Source organism: Macaca fascicularis, chromosome 15 (genome assembly GCF_037993035.2).
Source record: "Macaca fascicularis isolate 582-1 chromosome 15, T2T-MFA8v1.1".
NCBI lineage: Eukaryota > Metazoa > Chordata > Mammalia > Primates > Cercopithecidae > Macaca > Macaca fascicularis.
The window spans coordinates 122,903,586-122,929,877 of NC_088389.1; the positions used below are offsets into that span (position 1 = coordinate 122,903,586).

General features: G+C 39.1%; 2 protein-coding genes across 10 annotated transcripts in view; one reads left to right on the forward strand and one right to left on the reverse strand.

The window, feature by feature from the left end:
* The window catches only part of ECM2 (extracellular matrix protein 2), a 41,316-nt gene extending 22,658 nt beyond the window's left edge, over nucleotides 1-18,658 (reverse strand). For all 7 annotated transcript variants that reach the window (XR_012424898.1, XR_012424897.1, XR_012424899.1 and 4 more), the window contains exons 1-2: nucleotides 18,601-18,658; nucleotides 4,370-4,688 (exon numbers count right to left, since the gene is read on the reverse strand). Coding sequence is in view for 4 of the 7 variants with exons in the window: in XM_005582251.5 (XP_005582308.3) it covers nucleotides 4,370-4,661 (292 nt within the window). In the remaining 3 variants the exon portion in view is untranslated. The remainder of the gene's footprint in view (nucleotides 1-4,369; nucleotides 4,689-18,600) is intronic.
* CENPP (centromere protein P) overlaps nucleotides 1-26,292 on the forward strand; it is a 271,071-nt gene that overhangs the window by 183,811 nt on the left and 60,968 nt on the right. Inside the window, exon 6 of one of the 3 annotated variants that reach the window (XM_074017857.1) lies at nucleotides 1,127-1,209. The exons of the other annotated variants lie outside the window; for them this stretch is intronic. Within the exon in view, the coding sequence (XP_073873958.1) occupies nucleotides 1,127-1,180 (54 nt within the window). The 3' untranslated portion in view covers nucleotides 1,181-1,209. Of the gene's footprint in view, nucleotides 1-1,126; nucleotides 1,210-26,292 lie in introns of those variants that run through there. 3 annotated transcript variants of the gene reach the window in all.

Below are 26,292 nucleotides of genomic sequence, written 5' to 3' on the forward strand. Positions count from 1 at the left end.
CGCTTCCATTTTGTATCCATCAGGGTAGATTAAATTATACAACAGCAACAAACAATCCCCAAATCTCAGTTATTTTTCATTTATACTTTGTGTCTAATGTGGGGACACAGGGGCTCAGCTCATCATATTCACTCAGGATTCATCTATAAGTAGGCTGTCCCGATCACTGCGATAGTGGGAATGTGAGGTTACAAATCACACTTGAACTCTAAAAGTGTCTAATTACACTGACCAATGCAAATTGTACGGCCACACCAAACTTCCAAAGCCACCAGCCAATCCAGTTCCATCATGTGATCGGAGAGCTGAGCTAGCACTAATGACAAGCTCACAGCCCACCCTTGATGTGCACATGGGAATAGGTGAAACCAGACAGCATGCTTCTATGGTGCTTCTCAGTGAGACACTGAGCTATCTTTTTTATGGTTTATTATGCTATTGAAATATTCACATACTATAATATTCACCCTTTTAAAGTGTATAATACTGTCTGGGCGCGGTGGCTCATGCCTGTAATCCCACCACTTTGGGAGGCTGAGGCGGGTGGATCACTTGAGACCAAGAGTTTGAGACCAGCCTGGGCAACATGGTGAAACCCCATCTCTAAAAGCTGAGGCATGAGAATCACTTGAACCCAGGAGGTGAAGGTTGCAGTGAGCCAAGATCGTTCCACTGCACTCCAGCCTGGGCGACAGAGCAAGACTCTGTCTCTAAATAAATAAATAAACAAATAAAGTGCATGATGCAGTGCATATATTCATTTTCCGACATACAAGATTGCAGATATGTGGATAAGTGTATCAGCTAAGCAGACCGTTAGAAAGCTGAGGAGAATATTAGGGGGGATGTTTTTCTTCCAATCCAGGTGTCATTCCAGATAACTTTCCTCCATCTGAGCCACTATCCCCAAGTTCCACCCCCAAATGAGCCTCTCAACGTTAGTCCCCTTCTTTCCCCGACCACTAACTCAGCCCAATTCAGGCCCTACCCATCTCTCATTTGGATACTTGCAATAGGCTAATCCCACCTACCCAGTTGCTCCTCTGAACAAAAATACACATATGAGTTTCTTCCGGGTTATCAAAAGCACGCTATCAAAATGTCCATGGCCATTTTTTTTTTGCAGAAATGGAAAAGCAGATCCTTAAATTCATTTGGAACTATAGGGGATCCCAAATAACCAAAGCAATCTTGAGAAAAAAGAACAAAGTTGGAGATCTCACACTTCCAGATTTCAAAACACTCACTACAAAGACACAATAATCAGCTTTTGTCAGTGTGATACTAGTATAAGGATAGACATATAGGCCAGTGGAACATTGAAAGTCGGACATACATCTGTGAACAACTGATTTTCAAGAAAGGTGTCAAGACCATTCAGTGGAGGAAAGAACAATCTTCAACAACTGGTGCTGGGACAACACCAGCAAAAGAATGAAGCTGAATCCCTGCCTTTCACCAAATACAAACATTAGCTTAAAATGGATCAAAGACCTAATATATCTTATATTTAGACCTTTGCTCTAAATATAAGAGGTAAGACTACAACACTCTTAGAAAAATCCATAGGGGTAAATCTTTATAACCTCATATTTGGCAGTGGATTCTTAGATATGACACCTAAAGAAAAAGATAAATTAGACTTTATCAAAATTTAAAATTTGGTGCATCAAAGGACATTGTTAAGAAAGGGAAAAGACAGTATACACAATGGGAGAAAATATGTGAAATCATATATCTGATAAGGTCCTGATATCCAGAATATTCATAAAGAACTCTTATAACTGAATTACAGAAAGGCAATGCAATTAAAAAATGGGCAAAACTTGCCCAATACAGTGGCTCTTGCCTGTAATTCCAGCACTTTGGGAGGCCAAGGAGGGAAGATTTCTTGAGGCCAGGAATTTGACACCAGCCTGGACAACATAATGGGATGCTGTCTCTACAGAAAAAGTTAAAAAGTTAGCCAGGTGCGGTGGTGCATTCTTGTAGTCCCAGCTACTTGGGAAGCTGAGGCAGAGGATCACTGAAGCCCAGGAGTTCAAGACTGCAGTGAGCTATGATTGTACCACTGTATTCCAGCCTGGGCAGCAGAGCAAGACCCCATCTCTTAAGAAAGAAATAGGCATAGGAGTTGAATATGCAGATAGACAACATGCACATAAAAAGATGCTTAACATCATTAGTTGTTAGGGAAATGCAAATCAAAACCACAATGAGATACCACTTCATAAAAGAACAGCTATAATTAAAAATAAATAGTTGTTGGCAGGAATGTAGAGAAAGTGGAATCCTCTTCCATTGCTGGTGGATATATAACAGTGTAGCCACTTTGGAAAACATCTGGCAGTTCATCAATAAATTAAATATAGAATTACCAAATGGCCCAACAGTTCTCCTCCTAAGTATATACCCAAAAGAATTGAAAATAGGTGTTGAAATAAAACTTACATTAATGCTCATAGCTGTGCTATTCATGATAGCCAAAAGGTAGAAACAGCCCAGATGTTCATCAACTGATAAGCAATATGGATAAACAAATATGGTATAGCCATACAATGGAATATTATTCAGCCATAAAAAGGAATGAAGTTCTGATACAGGCTAACTATAGATGAACTTTAAAAACATTATACTAAGTAAAGAAGTTAGATACACAAGGCTACATATTATGTGATTCCATTTACATGAAATTTCCAGAATAGGCAAATTCATAGACACAGAATAGATTAGTGGTTGCCAAGGGCTGGGAGTGGGGAGAAATGAGGAGTTTAGGTACAGAGTTTCCTTTTGGTGGGATGAAAATGTTCAGAAACAAGATAGTAGTGATGGTTGCACAATATTGTGACTGTACTAAATGCTATTGAATTGTACACTTTAAAATGGATGAAATGGTAAATTTTGTGTTATGTGTGGTGATACAATCAAAAAGTACTGTAAAATCACTGGAAAATATTTTTGGACAATTTGGAAATGCTTAGTATATATCTTCTGTACTTTTATGCATATATGCTTACATATACAAACATTATTTTACACAAGTTTGAGATCACGTTATGAATACTTCTTTTTTGGCTTTTTCGTTTTCCATTATTATAGCTTAGCTATCTTTCCACTTAACTAAAAATATTGACTTCATCATTCTTTAGCAGTTATGAGTACGTTATTATTACAATTTTTTTAAGTTGATTTCTCTTCCTTTCTTTTCCCAATCATGTTGTAAGTGTGGCTTAAATTGCCTATTTTCAGGATAATTGTATATTATTTCTGTTAAATTCATGGAAATAACTAATGAAGAAGCATTTAGCTGTATTGAGACAATATATGAAATACTGGCCACAGAACATCATATGGTGATATTTTCTGTTATTCTTTTGAAAGTTTTATTTAATGGTAACATGCCTATAATACTTTTTTCTTCCAAATTTGGAAAAATGTAAACCATTTAATACTAGTTTTTATAAATGCCTAATTGAAATCTTTAGCAGAATTTTTAGTCACTTAAATCTTTTAAATGTCAGTGGCTTAACCTATATAAAATGAATTCAGTGGCTTTAATTCTATTTGTAGTTGAAAATTTTTGGTTGAAAATATGTAATAGCCATATGTTCACAGAATCATCTGAATAATTTATTTCTGTATTCTAGATGATCTATTGTTATAAATGGAAAAGCAGTTTATAAATGTTTATGTATGTTATCTATGTTAGGATTACAACTATTTAAAATATATGCATAGTAAACATACTGGAAAGAAATAAACCAAAATGATAACTATGATTTTGTAAATATAGTGGTGGGATAAGTAACTTTTGTCTAATAATTTTGTATTATAAATATGTTCCTTAAGCTGCTTTTGGTTTTTGGGGGGTGTTTTGTTTTGTTTTGTTTTTAATCTTGAGACAGAGTCTTGCTCTGTCGCCCAGGCTGGAGTGCAGTGGCATTATGTCTGCTCACTGCAACCTCCGCCTCCCAGGTTCAAGTGATTCTCCTGCCTCAGCCTCCCAAGTAGCTGGGATTACAGGCACACGCCACCACACCCAGCTAATTTTTTGTATTTTTAGTAGAGACGGGGTTTCACCATGTTGGCCAGGCTGGTCTCAAACTCCTGACCTCGTGATCTGCCCACCTCAGCCTCCCAAAGTGCTGGGATTACAGGTGTGAGCCACCGCACCTGGCCCCATTTTTAAAAATTATTTTAAAATGTATGTTTGTAGATTAAACCAAAAAGTAATATAATAACCTGGATTTTTCTTTAGAAGATTATCTTCATGGAGATGTTCTCCCTCTCTCCCTCTCTCCTTCTCTTTCCCCATACCATCTCTCACCCTCCTCCCTCCTTCTGTCTCTCTCTTATATTGTTCTCTTACCTGGTAACACATTATAACTTGATTCTACTCCAGGAAAACTTGAAAAAGATTCAAACTTTTCCTCCATGCCGTAATCAAAGTTAACAACAGGAAATCTTGCTACTGGTGTAAAAATTGTTGTTTGCGGAGTTCCAAGCTGTCTGTTTGATCTGTGCTTGTGTGAGGTTGAACTTTTCCTCAGCCTTCTGTGATAGATCTTCCTCCTTTGCTTCCTAGGAATTTCTTCATTTTGTCCAAAGTCAGTTTGAAAAATGATAAGCAGAAAAAAACAAAACAAAACTGCAATCTTCATGTTTGATTTTTTTTCACCAGCTAATTTCTAGAATGAAACAATATTTCAAAGTTAGTGGTGACTAAATTTTTACCTCTGAAAATTGGCTTATATACTTGCTTGTATGCCTCAGTAGGCAAGTCTTTGAGAAATTACACTTATGATATATGGGCTATATGCTACAGTATTATTGCCAAATCATAATTTGGAATTCTTCTATCAGAATCAAAAAACTTTTTTTTTTTTTTTTTTTTTTTCATAGAGACGGGGTTTTGCTCCATCACCCAGGCTGGAGTGCGGTGGTTCAGTCATGACTCACTGCAGCCTTGAACTCCTGGGCTCAAGCAGTCTTCCTGCATTGGCTTCCCAAAGTGCTGGGATTACAGCATGAGTCACCATGCCTGGCCAGAACCTTTTTGTATCTTACCTTTATCTTTAGACCAGGAATTAGAAACCTTTTTCTATAAAGGGCCGGATACTATATATTTGAGGCATCATAGGCTACACCTTCTCTGTCATAACTATTCAGCTCTGTCATTGTAGCATGAAAGCAGCCATAGTCATATGTTGGGGACCAGCCTCAACACCACCCATAGGGTACCCAAAGCCCAGTGGTGACAAAGGAAGAGAAGAGACAGGTTAAGATTTCATAAAGGTGGGAGCCAGGAGGCCAGTTGCAAAATGGGGGCTGCAAAAGGCCCAGAGTTCTGATCTCCACACTATTTGTTGAGTACAATCACTTAGATCTAAGAAGCAGATGTTTAGGGCGAAACAGTAAAAGGGAGGCAGTGTGTCATAGGCGTAATCTATAGCAATAGCAGTTTAAATGAATCTCCTTTGTGCTTAAATAGCATATCTTTAACTTATTGGGGAGTAGCTAATGGGAGCGGGCTTAACTAGGAGCCTGTATGTCTGTCCACATTTCAATGTTTCAAAGGAGTGTCTTTCTCCTGTAGCACAGTGTTTATAGATAAGAGAGCCGGTTGCACTCAGAGCATGGGGACATAATGGCAATAGGAAGGCTTTCCTCCTCAGAGTTCTCTTGTGGCTTTCCACAACTTACTGTCCCATATTTTTATGGCCCGTTTATGCAGGCACCCCATAAGCCTTTTTCCCAACAACAGTATGTAAACAAATGAGAGCGGATGTGTTCCAGGGAAACTCTCATTACCAGTAACGGTGGTGGATCAGACATGGCCCCCGCTCTGGGCTCTGATGTTCTGCAGGTTTTCAAAGATTACTTGGGAGATTTCTCTCCGCCTGTTTGCTAAGACGTTCTATGACTGATGTAATCCACAACCCATTTTCCCAGCCGCTCTGTTTTGTGCTTTTATTCTCTAGCTTTAGAATTGTCTGGGGGGAAGGGCATGATGATACCATATAAAAATAACGGTCAGCAGCATCAGTTATAAGGAGGTAAGAGTCAGGAAGAGTAACTCTTTAATTAGCTGGTCTCAGGGTTAGTACAGGGCCTTGCACATAGTAAAGCTGAAAAACATTTAAGAAATGAATATTTAGGCACTCTTGGTACAGTAGTAGCATTATGGGCAGACAGACTGGCGCAATTCCTGTGAGTCTGGTGGCCAGGGACAGGAGAAACCTTCACCAAGGTGTTGCAGCAGCTGTCATCAAAGGATTCACTCAGCCAATCTCTCTTGGCCTAAAGTTAGTCCTACAAAGGAAGGTTGGCAGTTTTGACTGCCTCTCAGAATTTTACAGCTACGAAACACACACATACACACGCACACCCCTACACCCCTTGCAGCTTTCCTCCTGCTCTCTCCTCAGGTCCACTCACTGTCAGTGTTCCCCAAGATGAAGAGCCTTGTTTACACAGCCCAGTATGGAGGAGAAACTAAAACCCCAGGTATCATAAGAACCCAGATCACAACAGATTTGCCGCTCTTTTTAATGAGCATTTAAAGTATTTGGTGATTCTAGAAGGTTAAAGTAACTAACTTGCTCAGTGATGAAATTTATTTCAATTCTCACAGGCATGCCTTGGTCTCCTTCACCAACCAGAACAAAACTGTGATGGGAAGGAATGGTAAAACATTCAAGGTGATGTTACATACAGAGATTAATACACTAAACTGCAAAGGAGAGGCACTGAAGGATTAAGAGATAAGAAGTGGCCATAGACTGCTAACCCAGTCGTCTTGTTGGAACCTTAGAAAATACCTGAGAGGCCAGGCACTGTGGCTTCTGCCTATAATCCCAGCCCTATAGGAGGCCGAAACCAAGGTGGGAGGATTGCTTGAGGCCAGGAGTTTAAGACCAGAGTAAGGAACATAGCAAGACCTTGTCTCAACTAAAACATAAAAACTTAGCTGGGCATGGTGGTGCATGCCTGTAGTCCTAGCTACTCAGGAGGCTGAGGCAAGAGGCTCAGGAGGCTCACTTGAGCCCAGAAGTTCAAGGTTGCAGTGAGCAGCGATTACAGCACTGTACTCCAGCCTGGGTAACAGCAGAGACAGACTCTGTCTCAAAAGAAAAAAAAAACAAAAAAAAAACTGAGAGACCCTACAAGCATTTGACTCAATCTTTCTGTCTGACCACTTGACCAAAGAAAGTACAGTCATGTACCACATAATGACTTTTTTGTCAGTGACAGATTGCATATACCATAATGGTCCCAAAAGATTATAATGGAGCTGAAAAATTCTTATTGCCTAGAGATGTCACAGCATCATAACATAACACATTACTCATGTGTTTGTGGTGATGCTGGTATAAACAAACCTACTGCACTGCCAGTCATATAAAAATACAGCACAGGCTGGGCACGGTGGCTCAAGCCTGTAATCCCAGCACTTTGGGAGGCCAAGGTGGGTGGATCACTTGAGGTCAGGAGTTCGAGACCAGCCCAGCCAACATGGTGAAACCCTGTCTCTACTAAAAATACAAAATTGGCTGAGTGTGGTGGTGCACGCCTGTAATCCCAGCAACTCGGGAGGCTGAGACAGGAGAATCACTTAAACCCAGGAGGCGGAGGTTGCACTGAGTAGCTAGGACTACAGGCATGCACCACCATGCCCAGAGTGCAGAGAGACTCCGTCTCAAAAAAAAAAGAAAAAAGTACAGCACATACAATTATGTACAGTACATAATACTTTAATATATGACTATATTACTGGTTTATGTATTTACTATTTATCAGTTTTAGAGTACACTCCTTCTACCTATTAAAAAAAAAAACGTTAACTGTGCAACAGCCTGAGGTGGTTCCTTCAGGAGGTATTTCAGAAGAAGGCATTATCATGAGTGTTGTTACCCATGAAGACCTTCCAGTGGGACAAGATGTGGAGGTGGAAGACAGTGATATTGATGATCTAGACCTGATGCAGGCCTAGGCTAATGCATGTTTGCCTGTTTTTAACAAAAACAGTTAGCAAAAAAGTTAAAATAGAAAAATAGAAAAAAAGCTTATAGAATTATGCTACAAGGAAAATATTTTTGTATAACTGTACAATGTATTTGTGTTTTAAGCCAAGTGTTATTAAGAAGGAATTTTTTTAAATTCTTGAAACAAATTAAGATGAAAACAGCACACCAAAACCTATGGGATATATCAAAAGCACTACTAAGAGGGAAATTTACAGCAATAAACACCTACATCAACAAGTAGAAAAACTTTATATAAACAACCTAATAATGCATCTTAAAGAACTAGAAAAGGAAGAGCAAACCAAACCCAAAATTAGTTACAAAAAAGAAATATTAAAGATCAGAACAGAAACCAAAAAAACTGTAGAAAAGATAAACGAAAAGTTTTCTGAAACGATTTAAAAAATCAAGCCTAGGCCGGGCGCGGTGGCTTAAGCCTGTAATCCCAGCACTTTGGGAGGCCGAGACGGGTGGATCACGAGGTCAGGAGATCAAGACCATCCTGGCTAACACAGTGAAACCCCGTCTCTACTAAAAAAAAAAATACAAAAAAACTAGCCGGGCGAGGTGGCGGGCGCCTGTAGTCCCAGCTACTCGGGAGGCTGAGGCAGGAGAATGGCCTGAACCCGGGAGGCGGAACTTGCAGTGAGCTGAGATCCGGCCACTGCACTCCAGCAAGGGGGACAGAGTGAGACTCCGTCTCAAAAAAAAAAAAAAAAAAAAAAAATCAAGCCTTTAGACAAAGAAAAAAAAGAGAGGAATGCTATTACAAAAGAGTCAGTTTTTAAAAAAATAAAAAGTATATAAAGTTAAATTACAATAAGCTAAGGCTAATTTATTGAAGAAATAAAAAAACTTTTTTATAAATTTAGTAGAGTCTTAGTGTACAGTGTTTATAAAATCTACAGTAGTGTATAGTAATGTCCTAGGCCTTCACACTCACTGACTCACCGGAGTGACCTCCAGTCCTCCAAGCTCCATTCATGGTAAGTACTCTATATAGTGTACCCTTTTTAAATTCTTTTAGACCATATTCTAACCATACTTTTCCTATATTTAGATATGTTTATTTTTTATTTATTTAGAGACAGGGTCTGGCTCTGCCACCCAGGCTGGAGTGCAGTGGCGCCATCTCAGCTCACTACAACCTCCGCTTCCTGGGCTCAAGCCAGTCTCACACCTCGGCCTCCCAAGTAGCTGGGACTGCAGGCACATGCTACCATGCCCAGCTGATTTTTATATTTTTTTTTTGTAAAGACGGGATCTCACTATGTTGCCCAGGCAGGTCTCAAACTCCTGAGCTCAAGTGATTCACCCACCTCAGCCTCACAAAATGCTAGGATTACAGGCATGAGCCCCCACACCTGGCTTTAGATATGTTTAGATACACAAATTCCATTCTGTTCCAGTTGCCTACAGTTTTCAGTACAGTCACAGGCTGTACAGGTTTGTAGCCTAGGAGCAATAGGCCCTATCATATAGCCTAGGTGTATAGTAGGTTGTCCCATCTAGGTTCGTGTAAGTACACTTTATGATGTACAACAACGAAATCATCTAACATCACATTTCTCAGAATGCATCCCTGTCGCTAAGTGACATATGACTGTAATTTGTTGATATGCAGATTCTTAGAAGTCCACTTCACAACCTAAGACAAGCTGTGGAAATTCTAAGCATATCTAAATTGAAAACCATGAGCATGAGCTCAGGGTAATGCATGCCTTCCTCAAGCCACAGTGTCTACCACCCAAATGTTTAGGAAATGCAGGGTCATCCGTGCTAAGTCTTGGCAAATATTGTGATTGTTTCTTAGTAGAAACCTATAATGGTATTAGCAAACATATGGCTGCCATCCTGGGTCCTCGGCCTAGGTACAAATGTCACTAACTGACCCATTTTTGACATTCTGCATACAGTATATCACCTGAAGGCCAAGAAAATGAGCATGGTTTTGTGGAGATCACCTTCCCTGTATTGCCATAACAACATTCCTACTAGTTTGACAACTAGTAACCAGAGTGGCTCCATGAAGTAGAATGATACTCTAGGAAGCGACCATGATGTAATTTCACAGACTTTTGGAGAGTCTGTGAAGCTACATCATGGTCGCTTCCTAGAGAATCGTTCAGCCATTACACCAGTATTATGACAAAACTTATCAAATCTGACTCCCAGTCAACATGGAGTAATAGGGACCACGTATACCTTCCCACCTGAAACAACTTAAAAGTAGAACAATATATATGAAGCATTTTCCAAATATTAAACAAAGAGCAGTCCAGGTCAGTGATCCCTGAGAGGGGATGCAAATCAAATGCCTGGAGAGACCTGTGACTGACCTGCTTCCTCCCTCAAGGGAGTTGCAGGGAGGGGAACACAGGCAGAGTCCAGCAGTCTGCCTGAGTTGAAAAGATAGAGTTGGAAATCTGAGGACACCAAAGAGACTAGTGTTCCTAGGGCAGAGTACAGAGAGGTGAGAGCTAACCAAGAGAAACCCTTCCAGAGATGTGAAGTCTTCCACTGAATACTGGATAACACATATATGTAAGTAAACTTATTAATACTTGAGACTGGGAAAAGAACTAACCTAAAGGACAAAGCGGGGGGTGGGGGGGGAGGAGTAAAAAAAAATGGTCTCTGGAGCTTAAAAAGACCAGGAAGAGTTTGTGTTCCACCAGTCAGAGTGGAAAACCTTACAATTCACAGGGCGTCTGGTAGAGTACTCAGAAGAGCATTAGCTCAGTAGAGGAAAATAATTAGCCCTAGGCTAAAGGCTGCTGTAATCTCATTTAATAAAGCTTAAAAGCAAGCCTTTCTGAAAGAACTAAACTGTGTACAGGAACTTGACAGTGTCTCAGAGAACCCAACAAATGTTTTAGGATCCAATGTAAATTTACCAGGTACACAAAGAATCAGGGAAAGTTGACCTCTAATGGGAAAAATCAGTTTATTGAAACCAATTCAGAAATGACAGTGCTGATATACTAATTAGGTCTTTAAAAATCACTATACCTATATTCTATATGTTCAAGAAGGTAGAGGAAAGATTAACCATGTAATGTGGAAACATAGAAGATATTTTTTAAAAACCCAAATCAAACTTTTAAAGATGAAAACTACAATGTGAGAGAGAAAAAAATACATGACAAGGGATGAATAGCAGATTAGACATTACCAAAAATAATTGGTGAACTTGTTTTCAAAAACTGCAAAAAGAAATAGACAAATCTACAATTATCCTCCAAAATTTCAACACTTTTATCCCAAATATTAGTTTCAAAAATAGTAGACAGATTACAAATTAAATTCAGATGCCTCTACATATCTATTAAATGTCTAAAACCCAAAACACTGGCAACACCCAGTGCTGGTGAGTGTGTGGAGCAACTGTAAGTCTCATTCAGTGCTGGTGGGAATGCAAAATGCTACAGCCACTTTGGAAGACACTTTGGCAGTTTCTTATAAAACTAAACACTCTTTCCATACAACCCAGCAATCGTGCCCCTTGGTATTTACCCAAATAAGATGAAAATCTATGTCCACACAAAAACCTGCACACAGATATGTATAGCAGCTTTTTTCATAATTGCCAAAACTTAGAAACAAGCAACATGTTCTTCAATAGGTGAATGGATAAACAAACTATGGTATATTCAGACAATGGAACATTATTCAACACCAAAAAGAAATGAGCCATGATGCCATGAAAAAACGTGGAGGAACCTTAAATGCATATAATATATAACTAAATGAAATAAGCCAACCTGAGATGGCATATGTATGATTTCAACTCTATGACATTCTAGAAAGGGCAAAACTATGCAAACTATAAAAGAATAGTGGATTTGGGGTGGGGAGGGATGAATAGGTGGAACACAGAGGATTCTTAGGGCAGTGAAACTCTTCTAATACAGTATAGTCAGCCTTTTATATCACAGGTTTTGCATCTGGATTCAACCAACCATGAGTGAAAAATGTAGTTTGGCCTATGTAGCATTTGTGCTGAACATATGCAGACTTTTTTTTTCTTGTCATTGTCCCCTAAATGATACAGCGTAACAACTACTTACATAGCCTTTACAGTGTATTAGGTGTAAGTAATCTAGAGATTATTTAAAGTATACAGGAGGATATGTGTGTATTATATGCAAATACTATACCATTTTACTTAAGGAACTTGAGCAGCCTCAGATTTTGGTATCCTTGCGGGCTCCTGGAACCAGTCCCCCAAGGATACCAATGGACAACAGTACTATAAAGGTGGGTACATGTCATTAAAAATTAGTCAAAACCCAAGACAGAGTAACAAGAGTGAACCCTAACGTAAACTATGGACCTGTGGGTGGTAATGATATGTCAGCATAGATTTATCCAGGGTGTGAGATTTCGATAGTGGGGGAAAAGCACATATGAGAACTCTGTACTTTCCACTCAGTTTGCTCTGAATCTAAAAAGGCTCTGAAAAAAGTCTGTTAAAAAAAATTAGTAGTCATTTTATGCCAAGAAAAAGTAATTAATATTTTTTAATTAGTAGATAGAATATCAGTCCGGATTTTAAAGACTTTAATACTATCAACCTATTTGTCCAAATTGTCCTAATAATTTGCCTTGTTTGTCCTAATGATTGTAGGTATGTACAAATTTAGAGTCGTTATATCTTTCTGGTGCATTTGTCAGTAGGTAAATACTTTCAGTGTCTCTGGGAGTGCTTTTGCTGTAAGATCTACTTTGTCTAATATTAATGTAGCTGCATTTTTTTTTCTTTTTTGACTTTTTAGATTCAGGAGGGTTGTATGCAGGTTTGTTACCTGAGTATGTTATGTGATACTGAAATTTGAGATATGAATGATCCCATCACTCAGGCACTGAGCATAGCCCACAACAGTTTTTCAATCCTTGTTCCTCTCCCTGCCTTCCTCCCGTGTCTATTGTTGCCATCTTTATGTCCATGAGTACCTAATGGACTTAGTTCCTAGTTATAAGGGAGAACATGTCGTCTTTGGTTTTCTGCTCCTGCATGTAGTTGCTTTCTTTTGGTTAATGTCTGCAAAATATATGTTTTGCTTTCAGCCTTTCTATGTTTTTGTATTTTCAGTAAGTTCCTATTAGTGGCATTTTAATTCAGTTTAACAATTTTTGTCTTGAACTGGAACATTTAGGCTGTTTATATTTAATGTAAAATTTAATATGTTTGAGTTGAAATATACTTTATATTTGCTTTTTATTTGTCCTACATATTCTATGTTCCTTTTTCTGTTTTCTTTCTTTTTAATTGGTTGCTTGGTTTTTATGATTTCATTAGTAATTATACACTTTTTTTTTTTTTTTTTTTTTGAGACGGAGTCTTACTTTTTCGCCCAGGCCAGATTGCAGTGGCACTATCTCGGCTCACTGCAAGCTCTGCCTCCCGGGTTCATGCCATTCTCCTGCCTCAGCCTCCCGAGTAGCTGGGACTCCAGGCGCCTGCCGCCACGCCTGGCTAATTTTTTGTATTTTTAGTAGAGACGGGGTTTCACCGTGTTAGCCAGGATGGTCTCGATCTCCTGACCTCGTGATCCACCTGCCTCAGCCTCCCGAAGTGCTGGGATTACAGGCGTGAGCCACCATGCCTGGCCAGTTATACACTTTTTATCATTCTCTTCTTTGTAGAGATTACCACATACATCCTTGACTTACCAAAGTCCTAATATAAATTAGTACCTTTACCTCTTCCTGGACAATACAAGAACCAGGATGAACTTCAACTCCATTTATGCCATCCCAGTATGTATTCTATTTCAGTTCTGTGTTTTAATTATATATGTATTTTTAAACCCTCAAAATATTATTATTATTTTGTCAAAGTTCATTTAGATAAGATTTTTCATCCTCATCACTATTAACATTTTGCACCAGAGGCCAGGCACGGTGGCTCACGCCTGTAATCCCAGGACTTTGGGAGGCCGAGGTGGGCGGATCACAAGGTCAAGAGATCGAGACCATCCGGCTAACATGTGAAACCCTGTCTCTACTAAAAATACAAAAAATTAACTGGGTGTGGTGGCGGGTGCGTGTAGTCCCAGCTACTCAGGTGGCTGAGGTAGGAGAATTGCTTGAACCCGAGAGGCGGAGGTTGCAGCAAGCTGAGATCGTGCCACTGCACTCCAGCCTGGGTGACAGAGCCAGACTCAGTCTCAAAAAAAAAAAAAGAAAAAAAAAAGAAAAAAAAATTTGCGCCAGATAATTCTTTTTTTGTGGGGAGCTGCCCTGTATATTATAAGCTATTGCTCAGCAATCCGTGGCCTCTGCCCACTAATTACCATTAGTACCTTCCTCCTAGTTGTGACAACCAAAAATATTTCCAGGCATTACCAAATGTAACCTGCGCCTCAGTTGAGAATCACGTGTTTAGATTTACCTAAACATTTATCATTTGATTTTCCTTCGTTCCTTCCTAATCTCCATTCTTCTATTAGGATTATTTTTTTATTGACTGAAGAACACCTTCTAATAATTCGTTTTGTGCACATGTGTTGATCAGTTCTTTTTGTTTACCTGAAAGGATGTATTTGTTAGATACACATTCTGGGTTGACAAGTGTTTTCTTTCAGCATTTTGAAGATACAGTTGATTTTTACCCCCCACACTTTCATTTGCTTCCTAGCTTCCAGTATTTTATTGTTGCCTTCTTCCCACCTACTTTTCTTTTTCTTTTTTTATTTAATTTAATTTAATTTTTATTTATTTTATTTTATTTTTATTTTTTTGAGATGAGGTCTCACTAAACAGGCTGACCTTGAACTCCTTAGGCTAAAGCGATCCACCTGGCTCAGTCTTTCGAGTGGCTGGGACTACGGGCGTGAATTACCACACCCGGCTTGAAGATGCAATTTCTGTGTCTTCTTTTTCCCATTGTTTCTTTTGAGAAATCATCTCTCCATCTAATTTTTTCACCTTTAAAAGTAATTTTTTTTTTACTCTCGCTGTTTTTAAGATATTCTCATTGTCTTTGGTTTTCAGCTGTTTCACTCTGTGTACAAAGATAGAATTTTCTTGCTTTTAGCCTATTTGGCACTTCTTGAATTTGTGGCCTGATGTTGTTCATCACATTTGGAAACTTCTCAGCCCTTAACTGTATAAATAGTACATTCTCTTTTCCCTTTTTTCATTCTTTCTATAACTACAGGTACTTTGTTATTAGCTTCCTCATTGTCTTTAATGTCACTTTCCCCCCATTTGTATTTTTTGTTCTTCTATCACTTCAATGATTCATCCTGGTTATTCTCTGATCTTCCAGTTCGTTGATACTCTCTTCATGTGTGATTTATCTGCTATTAAACCTATCCATTGACTTCCTTGTTCTTTTATTGTATTTTCTAGTTTTCAAGTTTTCAGTATGTTCTTTTTATTTCCAATTCTTCGTTAAAAATTTTAATCTCATCTTTTATTTTTTTAAACATATTAAAAACATTTGTTTTAAAGTCTGTGTCTGAAGACTAGGTTTTCCGGATCCTCTATGTGTCTATTTCGGTTGTCTCTTATTTCTTTAGGTTTTTAGCCATGTTTTGTCTCTTCATATACCTGATGACCTTTGATGGAGTGCCGAATATTGTATATGAAAATATTTGAGGATTTGCATCTGTTTCAGGCATAAGGTTAAGTACATTATGAATCGAATATTGAGTGATTTGAAGCTGGGCTTCACCATATCCAATTAATAATTATGCTTTGGGCTAGGTGCAGTGGCTCACGCCTGTAATCCCAGCACTTTGGGAGGCCAAGGCGGGCAGATCACAAGGTCAGGAGTTCGAGACCAGCCTAGCCAATATGGTGAAACCCCGTCTCTATTAAAAATACAAAAAAAAATTAGCTGGGCATAGTGGCATGTGCCTGTAGTCCCAGATACTCAGGAGGCTGAGGCAGGAGAATCACTTGAACCTGGGAGGTAGAGGTTGCAGTGAGCCGAGATCACACCACTGCACTCCAGCCTGGGTGATAGAGCGAGACTCCGTCTCTCTCTCTCTCTATATATATATGCTTTGGGTCCACTTAACTTTTCCTACCATCCCCCACTGCTTGTTTGCCTCCATTTTGTTTGTTTCTCTCTGTCCTCCTGAGGCTATTTTAAAGGTCTACTAATCTTCTCAACCACCTCTTCTGGAATCCAGATGCTTCTAGAAGAAAAACTATTCTAAACCTCTCTGGGTTTCAGTCCTATCCCAAATATTGACCCTGTTGTTTTTCTCACCCTTTCTGGTTATTCTCAGCAGGTCTAATGATCTGACTTGCCTTGTCTGCCATTATCAGAAGGAGAAGCTCCCTCAGATTCCTTTTATTTCTTGCAGAAATATATCCTTTTTTTTCTCAGAGAATGTTGTAAGTTGTAAAATTTTGTGCTCTTATTAAAGATCGGAAAATATCGTTGTTTAATTGGAAACAGAATTATGGTTTCAAAATCATTCTAATCATTTTTCTTTAATACCTTGTAGATATTTGTCCATTATTTTCTTATATTTAGTGTTGCTGAGGAGAAATTTGACTTGAATCTGATTCTCATCCCTTTGTAAGAAATTTTTTTTTCTTTCTATAGAAATTTTTTTCAAATTTTCAACATATCTTTGATATTTGGAAGTTTTACCTTGCTAAAAGAATGGAATGTACCTTGGTATAGGTTGTTATTGTTGTTAAATGTATCCTTCTTGGGATCTTTTAAACCAAAAACTTCTTTCTTTCCTATACAAGCTGTCTTCAACTCTGTTTTCTCTCATGACTGTTCAAGGGTACATTTTCCCTCTTAAAATTCATTCCCATCTTCTCTTTGTCTGTGAAGGACTCCTCAGAGTGTCTGTCCCACCAGGGGCTGCCCATTTTACTTCCTAGTGTAGCTGTATATTCGTGTATTTATTTGTTTGTAATATATCTTGTATTATTTCAAGGGATTTGGTGAGAGGGGAAGAGGGCACAAGGTCAGCTCAGTCTCCTCTCTTGAATCTCAGTAGTTCTTTTTATAACTTCATCTGCCAGAATCATCTTCCTCTAGTCAGGTTTCACTTAGTTAGTTCATAGTCTGACTTTTGCCACATCACCTTTGTTCAACAAATGGCAGTCTCTAAAGTATCTTCATGTCAGCATATAACCTTTCTTCAGTATATATATACATTAATTGCTGCAGTCATTTGAAAACCATTACTATAGGTCATTGAAATGACCTGTATTTCATAGGTCATTTGAACAACTTTTTGCAATCTACTTTAGTTTTAGAAAAATTAACGTGCAGCATGTAAAGAAGGACCAAATCCATTAGCTGATTGGCACCTGAAATCATAAAAGTCAATTCAGAGAGCAAAGTAGTATGTTGGAAGGGAATAACAACAGCAGCAGGGGAAAGCAATATGAAAACCTGAACTGAGAGACAAAGTGAAACTAGAATTTGCTGAGTGGCTGGGCCTGTGGGCTCCGATGGATATCATAAGTGCTCTGCAATGCATGAAATGTATACATTTAAATTTTCTTGCTTTAACAATCATATGTGCAGACCCTCCCTCCTGTTGTGAGGAGTCAGGGCCTAGACCTCAGGGCTCCAGAGTTAAACTCTCATGAGGGTCTCAGGCATCCTGTTGTCCTGAAGCCTCCTGAAAGCACTCACTTATGGGGCATTGCCTGATTGAGTGCTTAGGAGTGAATGTGCTAGCTGCAGCCAGACTGAGCACACCCCTCTTTCCCAGTATCCTCATTCTGGAAACTACCTCTCTTTCTTTTCCCCCCCAAACTGACTCACTTTTACTTACCCAGAAATCTAAGTAGATACATACAGAAACAAATTTACAGAGCTATTTTAATTTTTACAAAATCAGTATCTAAACAGTCTCACTACAGTGTTTAAATACATTTTAGGAAATGGTCTCTCAATACTAATTTTACTATTAATGGTTAGGCCTTCGTTATTTTCATTGATATGATATACAGAATTTTACTTTGCACTTAATATTTGCTTTCATAAACAACTTCGTAATTGAGTGTATGCCTCCTAGAGGTAAATTTTCTGGGATTCCAATCATAGTATCATTTTTATCAAGTAATTTTTTTCCTTCTAGCACTTACTGTGTTTATCCCAACATTAAATATTATTTATAAACCTTGATTAACTTATTTTTCTTCATTTAAAATTTTTCACCAATTGTCTTAAGTAAACTTTAATATTAATTTAGAATTTTAAAATTCTACATGAAGTCATGAGATGTCTGTTATCTCTTTTCACTTCAACAGGTTTAAAATGAAAAATATTTTGAATTATTTATGTTCTTTTAGGACTTAAAAATTAAGAATAATATTTTCAAACCAATTTATACTTCTATTGAACACAGAATTCCACCTAAACATATAAAAATAATTTAATACTAAGTCTACAAGGTCTGAAATACTTGGGAAGTACATCGTGAAAAAAACAAACAATAATGCATACTTTGAACTTTAAAAATCTATTAGTAACGAGCTAATTTACTCAAGAGTTTAAACATAGTTGCGAAATAAAATACCCAAATATTAAAACCATTCCACATGCTAAGTAGAAACTTAAAATTTAAAACTTTTTTACCTGGAAATCTAAACTAAGTAGGCTTTGCTTGGTGTCATTTAAGTCTCCAGCTGAAAATGAAACAAAATCAGAGCTTTCTTTAAAAACAAAGAAAGGACAGAAGGGAATGTTGAAAAGTGTTTGCTGAACTTCTTAGTAAAATCTAAAATAACTGCCTCCCTTGGGGATAAATGCCTTTCAGTTTTTGTGCAGAAAATCAGCCAAGAAAGTAACCAGGGAAAATGGTTACCAAGGGAAATATTTTTTTTAATCATAAGAAAAGTAGAAAACAGCAGTGGGTGTGGGGAAAGAGCATTTTGTTTGTAGGCTGAAAAGGCAGAGTTGGAAGCATAAAAATGAGCTTGATTAAGAAATCTGTGGTTTTCATAGACTATTTGCATTAAAAAGTTGAAGGCTTATACTAGCCAGCATGATGTCACTTGAGCTTTATCAGATTATAGGGATGATATTCTCGTCAGCTAAAGGCTGTATATATCTGGAATCTATTTTAATGTGGATTAATAATATTTAACTCATCTGCCCGCCCACCTCGATCTCACCCACAATATTAACAAAACAACAACATGGTTACGTATTAATGTCAGTGGAAATTATGTAACTTCTAACCATTAAATAATAGAAAGAAAATGTGAAAGGGAGCTGTGTGGCTCCTAATTACCTGTTACTCTGGCAAATTAGTTGTGTACTTTGGCCTCAGTTTTTTATCTGCAAATGAGAAGTTAGAGACAGATCAGGATTCCAAGTGCAACCTTACTGTTTATGAGGGACCTTGAGTAAGTTACTTAATGTTTCTGACCAAAGTTTACTCTTCTGTAAAACTAGGGTGATACCTTTCAAATTTTTCTGAAAATAAAAGGAATAACATATATGAAGGGCCTAACTCAGTGCCTGTCCTAGACTAGGTAATTTTGGAACTATTTTTTAATTTTTTTTTTTTTTTTTTTTGAGACGGAGTTTTTGCTCTGTTGCCCAGGCTGGAGTGCAATAGCGCGGTCTCGGCTCACTGCAACCTCCGCCTCCCAGGTTCAAGGGATTCTCCTGCCTCAGCCTCCCGAGTAGCTGGGATTAAAGGCACCCGCCACCATTCCAGATTAATTTTTGTATTTTTTTAGTAGAGATGGGGTTTTACCATGTTGGCCAGGCTGGTCTCGAACTCTTGACCTCATGTGATCCACCCACTTCAACCTCCCAAAGTGCTGGGATTATAGGCATGAGCCACCGCACCCGGCCTTAAATTCTTATATCCGTATTTCAGGGGTCTAAATCATTTGGCAAAGAGGAGCTAAATATTTGTTTAAATGACGTGGTTAGACTGAATCAGGATTTTGTAAAATGACCTAGATAGACTGAATCAAGATAAGGGATTAAATACATAAGCCACTCAACTTCCTAAAAATAAGGAAAATGATACTTATTTTTTAAAATGTAAAACTGACTGAGCGTAGTGGCTCACACCTGTAATCCCAGAACTTTGGGAGGCTGAGACGTGTGGCTTACCTGAGGTTAGGAGTTTGAGACCAGCCTGGCCAACATGTGAAACCTGGTCTCTACCAGCAGTACAAAAATTAGCCGAGCATGGTGGCACACACCTGTAGTCCCAGCTTCTCAGGAGGCTGAGGTAGGAGCATCACTTGAACCCAGGAGGCGGAGGTTGCAGTGAGCCAAGATTGCGCCATTGCGCTCCAGCCTGGGCGACAGAGCGAGACTACATCTCAAAAAAAAGAAAAGAAAAAGAATGAGTCCACAAATGAGCAAATACCATTAAACAGGCAGTTCATAGAAGAGGAAATGTCAGTGGTCAATAAAACAGAAGAAGAAAATTTCTCAACTTCAGTAACAGTCAAGAAAAGTAAATTAAAACAGGAAGGTTATTTTTTCACTATCATAGTGAGATGTTGCTGACAAAACTTCGGGGGTAGAAAAATTACCCAAATAATGTCAATGCTCAATCAAGCTTGAAGACCACTGCTAATCAAAAATCATGGCCTGATTTGAAATACATACATTGTTTTTTGGGGGAAAAAAAAGTTGATGATATGCTGTGTTGGCCACTGTGTAGGGAAAACAGAAACTCTCCTCTTCCTTGAGGACAACTGAACAGTAGCTATACTGTCTGTCCTAGCATTTCACCTCTAGGAACCCATTGTAGAAACAGCTCTTTCGGTACAAAAGTGTGCCTTCAAGGAAGTCCTCTGAAGTACTGTAAGCATGGATTAAAAAAAAAAAGTTAGCCCAGTTGTGTATTGCTAGAGAACAATGTGGGCTTACCATAAAGCTATTTGGAGAAACAGAAGTAATTCCATTAATACCACCATGCATAGTTGTCCACGCTATACCAGGAATAAAGAGATTTTCAAAACTGTACATGTATTATGATCTTACCTTCTTTTGAGGTGTGTAATTTAGCATTTTACTAGAGAACAAATTGGAAGGAATAAACAACAAAATATTAACAGTAATTATAGGGAGACTTTTACTATGTACTTCTATATTTGTATCCTGTTGTGAGCTTTGTATAATCAGATCAGAAAAGAATAACTTTTAAAAAGAATACAATCAAAAAAGAAGTAACTCTTAAAGTAACAGCACTGAGGAATACCAGTAATTACCATGATGAGATTGACAAAGTTGCAGAAAACTAAATTTTATAATTTTTGAGGTTCCTGCTCTAAAATTTTGTGGTTTAATGGACTGTTACATGAGTCCTTTTGCAGAAACTATTTTAACCACACTAGTACATGGAAAATGCTGGTATTATGGTTTCTCCTACCCCTTTATTATTACAGGCATGATTATGTCCCAAAACTTGGTTCTGACAACACTCTGCAGGAATGTGGTGTTGGTCACCAAACAACATGAGCAGAGTGAGCATTACCCGTGCCACAGGGCCATCTGCCTATGAAGATTTAGACTCTAGGACATTTATTTCAGGTGATACTTGTTTTAAGTAAAGTCACCTTTTCAGTGTTTTCCCTGATGGTCTAGATTACCAATAAGGATGCAACTGTCTACCATATGACAACTTTGTAGATATTAATACCCAAATAAAGGTAACTTCTGGAAATTTTAAGTAGGGCCATACTCAGAAATTAGTTTTACCTTGTTCAGCCCGAATAAGGAGGCTTAAAGCTGTGCCTACAACCCCTGCCCATGCACCGAATAATAGGTACAATGTTCTGGTATCTTTATGGTTAGTTGAGAAGCGTCAATGGTTGGCGAACATAAGTGGAGTAGGGGGAGGTAAAATGGCTGAGTAAAGCATTAGACTGTAAATCTAAGGACAGAGGCTAAACCTCTTTTTACCAGCCCAGAGGTGACTTTCATGTTGAATTGCAAATTCAAAGCAGCAGCTTAAATCCTGCCAGGCTTCTCCTGCCTTCCCCACCTCCCCCCACCACCCCCACACGGCGGGAGAAGTAGATTGAAGCCAGTTGATTAGGATATTTAGCTGTTAACTAAATTTTTATGGGTTTGAGTCCCATTTATCTAGTAAGGGCTTAGCTTAATTAAAGTGATTGATTTGCGTTCAGTTGATGCAGAGTAGAGTTTTGCCGTCCTTGGGTTTGTAGAAATTAACTATAGCCTACTTACTAAGGGCTTTGAAGGCTCTTGGTCTTGTTGAACCTAAATTTCTAGAAGATAAGCAGGGTTAGTGGGGAGATTGGTAGGAGGAAGATGGAGAGGATGGTAAGTGCGGGGAGGAGTAGTATGGACTTCGTTCTAGGACTGACCTTCTCTTTCTTGGCCCATAGTTCAAATGCCTTTTAAACTATACTCAAGTGTGACAGTTGCTTCATTTACTGTAGCTGAACTTACTTTCCCAGTGGAATATTACATTTCAGTGGAGTAATGATATATAAGTATCCCACAACTCATTCAACCATGCCCCTATTGATGGACATTTGGGTTGTTTCCCCTTTCCCCCTCAAATAGAGTGGGCTTTTTCCATCTGGGTGCACATTTCCAGGTTGCTTTCCAAAAAGGTTGTAGTAGATAATGTATACTCTCACCAGAAATAGATAAAATGCCCATTTCCCTGCCACTTTATTTTTTAAATAGTTTTCACATTTTTGAATGGTTAATACATATAAGTGGCATAAATTTTTACAGTGCACAGTTAAAATTTCAGTTTTCTATATTCAATACTGATAGACTGATACCAACCTTCCCACTGAAGTAATTAAGAAATGAGATCAGCCAGGCGCGGTGCCTCACGCCTATAATCCCTGCACTCTGGGAGGCCAAGGCTGGCGGATCATAAGGTCAGGAGATTGAGACCATCCTGGTTAATATGGTGAAACCCTGTCTCTACTACAAATACAAAAAATTAGCCGGGCAAGGTGGCATGCGCCAGTAGTCCCAGCTACTCGGGAGGCTGAGGCAGAAGAATCCCTTGAATCCGTGGGGCAAAAGTTGCAGTGAGCCGAGATCATGCCACTGCACTTCAGCCTGGGCGACCGAGCAACTCTGTCTCAAAAAAAAAAAGAAATGAGATCACATCTTAAAATCATCAATGAAGGCTGGGGACAGTGGCTCATGCCTGTAATCCCAACACTCTAGGAGGCCGAGGTGGGTGGATCACAAGGTCAGGAGTTCAAGACCAGCCTGGCCAACATAGTGAAACGCTGTCGCTACTAAAAATACAAAAATTAGCCGGGTATGGTGGCACGCGCCTATAGTCCCAGCTACTTGGGAGGCTGAGGCACGAGAATCGCTTGAACCTGGGAGGTGGAGGTTGTGGGGAGCTGAGATCGTGCCACTGCACTCTAGTCGGGGCAACAGAGCAAGACTCAGTCTCAAAAAAAAAAAAAAACCATCAGTGAAGTGAAACTATAATGAGGAATCACTGGGCCTAGATCAGGAGATAACTGTGAGCAGCCTTTTGCCTTGTGAGTGTTTGCTAAAAATATCAATAAAGTAAAAAACAAATATGAGGGAGAAAAGATTGAGAAAGCCAAAAGTTGGGGATTTTTTGTTTTTAAAAAAATTTATCGGCTGGGGGCGGTGGCTCATGCCTGTAATCCCAGCACTTTGGGAGGCCGAGGTGGGCGGATCACAAGGTCAGGAGTTCGAGACCAGCCTCGCCAACATGGCGAAACCCCATCTCTACTAAAAATACAAAATTAGCCTGGTGTGGTGGCCGGTGCCTGTAGTCCCAGCTACTCAGAAGGCTGAGGCAGGACAATCACTTGAACCCAGGAGACGGAGGTTGCAGTGAACCAAGATTGCACCACTGCACTCCAGCCTGAGTGACAGAGCGAGACTCCATCTCAAAATAAAATAAAAATTATCATCTTAAATACTTACCATTTATTCCTCCTGTCTAACTAAAACATTGTGCCCTTTGACTAATAGCTCCCCATTTCCCCCAGTCACTAGCCTCTGGCAACCACTATTCTACTCTGCCTCTGAGTTCCATTTTTTGTTGTTGTTTTGTTTTTTTTGAGATGGAGTGGTGCCATCTCGGCTCACTGCAACCTCCATCCTCCACCGCTACCCCCGCCCCCCCCCACCCCCCACCCCCGGTTCAGGCAATTCTCCTGCCTCAGCCTCCTGAGTAGCTGGAATCACAGGCGCCTACCACTGTGCCCAGCTAATTTGAGTTAGATTTTTTAAGATTCCATATATAAGTGCGATCATGCAGTATTTGCCTTTCTGTGCCTGGCTTGTTTCACTTAGCTTAATGTCCTCCAGGTTCATCCATGTTGTCACAAATAACAGAATTTGCTGCCTTTCATATATACATTTTCTTTATTCATTCGCTGATGGACACTTAGGTTGATTCCATATCCTGGCTCTGGTGAATAATGCTGCAGTAAACATGGGAGTTCAGTTGTCTCTTTAACATACTGATTTTATTTCCTTTTTTTTTTTTTTTTTTTTTTTTTTGAGACGGTCACCTAGGCTAGAGTACAGTGGCACAATCTTGGCTCACTGCAACCTCCACCTCCCTGGTTCAGGTGATTCTCCTGCCTCAGCCTCATGAGTAGCTGGGATTACAAGCTTCCACCACCGCACCTAGCTAATTTTTGTATTTTTAATAGAGATGGGGTTTCACCAAAATTTTAATCTGTGTTCAACAGAAGTATAAATTGGTTTGAAAATACTATTCTTAATTTTTAAGTCCTAAAAGAACATAAATAATTCAAAATATTTTTCATTTTAAACCTGTTGAATGAAGTGAAAAGAGATAATAGACATCTCATGACTCCTGACCTCGTGATCCACACACCTCAGCCTCCCAAAGTGCTGGGATTACAGGCATGAGCCACTGCACCCAGCCTGTGATTTTATTCCCTTTGAGATTAGTGGGATTGTTAGATCATCTGGTAGTTCTACTTTTTAAATTTTTGAGGAACCTCCATACAGTTTTATATAATGGCTCTTCTCTTAAAGGGAGATGTATTCTCAAGTCCTTTGCCTATTTTTTTGATTGGGTTATTTGTTTTCTTGCTATTTAGTTGAGTTCCTTATATATTTTGGATATTATCTCCTTATTAGATATATGGTTGGCAAATATTTTCTCCCATTTTGTAGGTTTTCCCTTAACTCTGTTGATTATTTCCTTTGCTGTGTAGATATTTCTTAATTTGATATAATCCCATATGTCTATTTTTGCTTTTGTTGCCTGTGCTTTTGGGATTATGTTCAAAAAATCATTGCCTAAACCAATACCATAGAGCATTTCCCCTGTGTTTTCTTTTCTTTTTTTTTTTTTTTTTTTGAGATGGAGTCCTGCTCTGTCACCAGGCTATAGTGCAGTGGCATGATCTTGGCTCACTGCAGTCTCTGCCTCCCAGGTTCAAGTAATTCCCCTGCCTCAGCCTCCCCAGTAGCTGGGACTATAGGCATGCACCACCTCACCCAGCTAATTTTATGTATTTTAGTAGAGACAGGGTTTCACCACGTTGGCCAGGATGGTCTCGATCTCCTGACCTCGTGATCCACCCGCCTCAGCCTCCCAAAGTGCTGGGATTACAGGCGTGAGCCACCGTGCCTGGCTCCCTATGTTTTCTTCTAGTAGTTTCATCATTTATAGTTCTTACATTTAATTCATTAATCTATTTTGAGTTGATTTTTGTTTATGGTGTGAGATAAGGATCAACTTCATTCTTTTACATGTGGATATCCAGTTTTCTCAGCACCATTTATTGAAGAAACTTCTTTCCCCATTGTGTCTCTTGGCACTTTTGTCAAAAACCAGTTCACTGTAAATGCATGGATTTATTTCTTGGCTCTTATTCTGTTCCATTGGTCTCTGTCGGTTTTTATGCCAATACTATGCTGTTTGGACTACTATAGCTTTGTAGTATATTTTGATGTCAGGTGGTATAATGCCTCCAACTTTGTTTTCTTTGATCAAGATGGCATTGGTGCCAGCATGGTGGCTCACACCTGTAATCCAAGCACTTTGGGAGGCCAAGGCAGGTGGATCACTTGAGGTCAGGAGTTCAAGACCAGCCTGGCCAACATGGTGAAATCCCATCTCTATCAAAAAATACAAAAATTAGCTGGGCATGGTGGTACACACCTGTAGTCTCAGCTACTCAGGAGGCTGAGGCAGAAGAATCACTTGCATCTGGGAGGTGGAGGTTGCAGTGAGCCGAGATCTCACCACTGCACTTCAGCCTGGGTGACAGAGTAAAACCCTGTCTCAAAAAAAAAAAAAAAAAAAAAAAAAAAAGGGGGGAT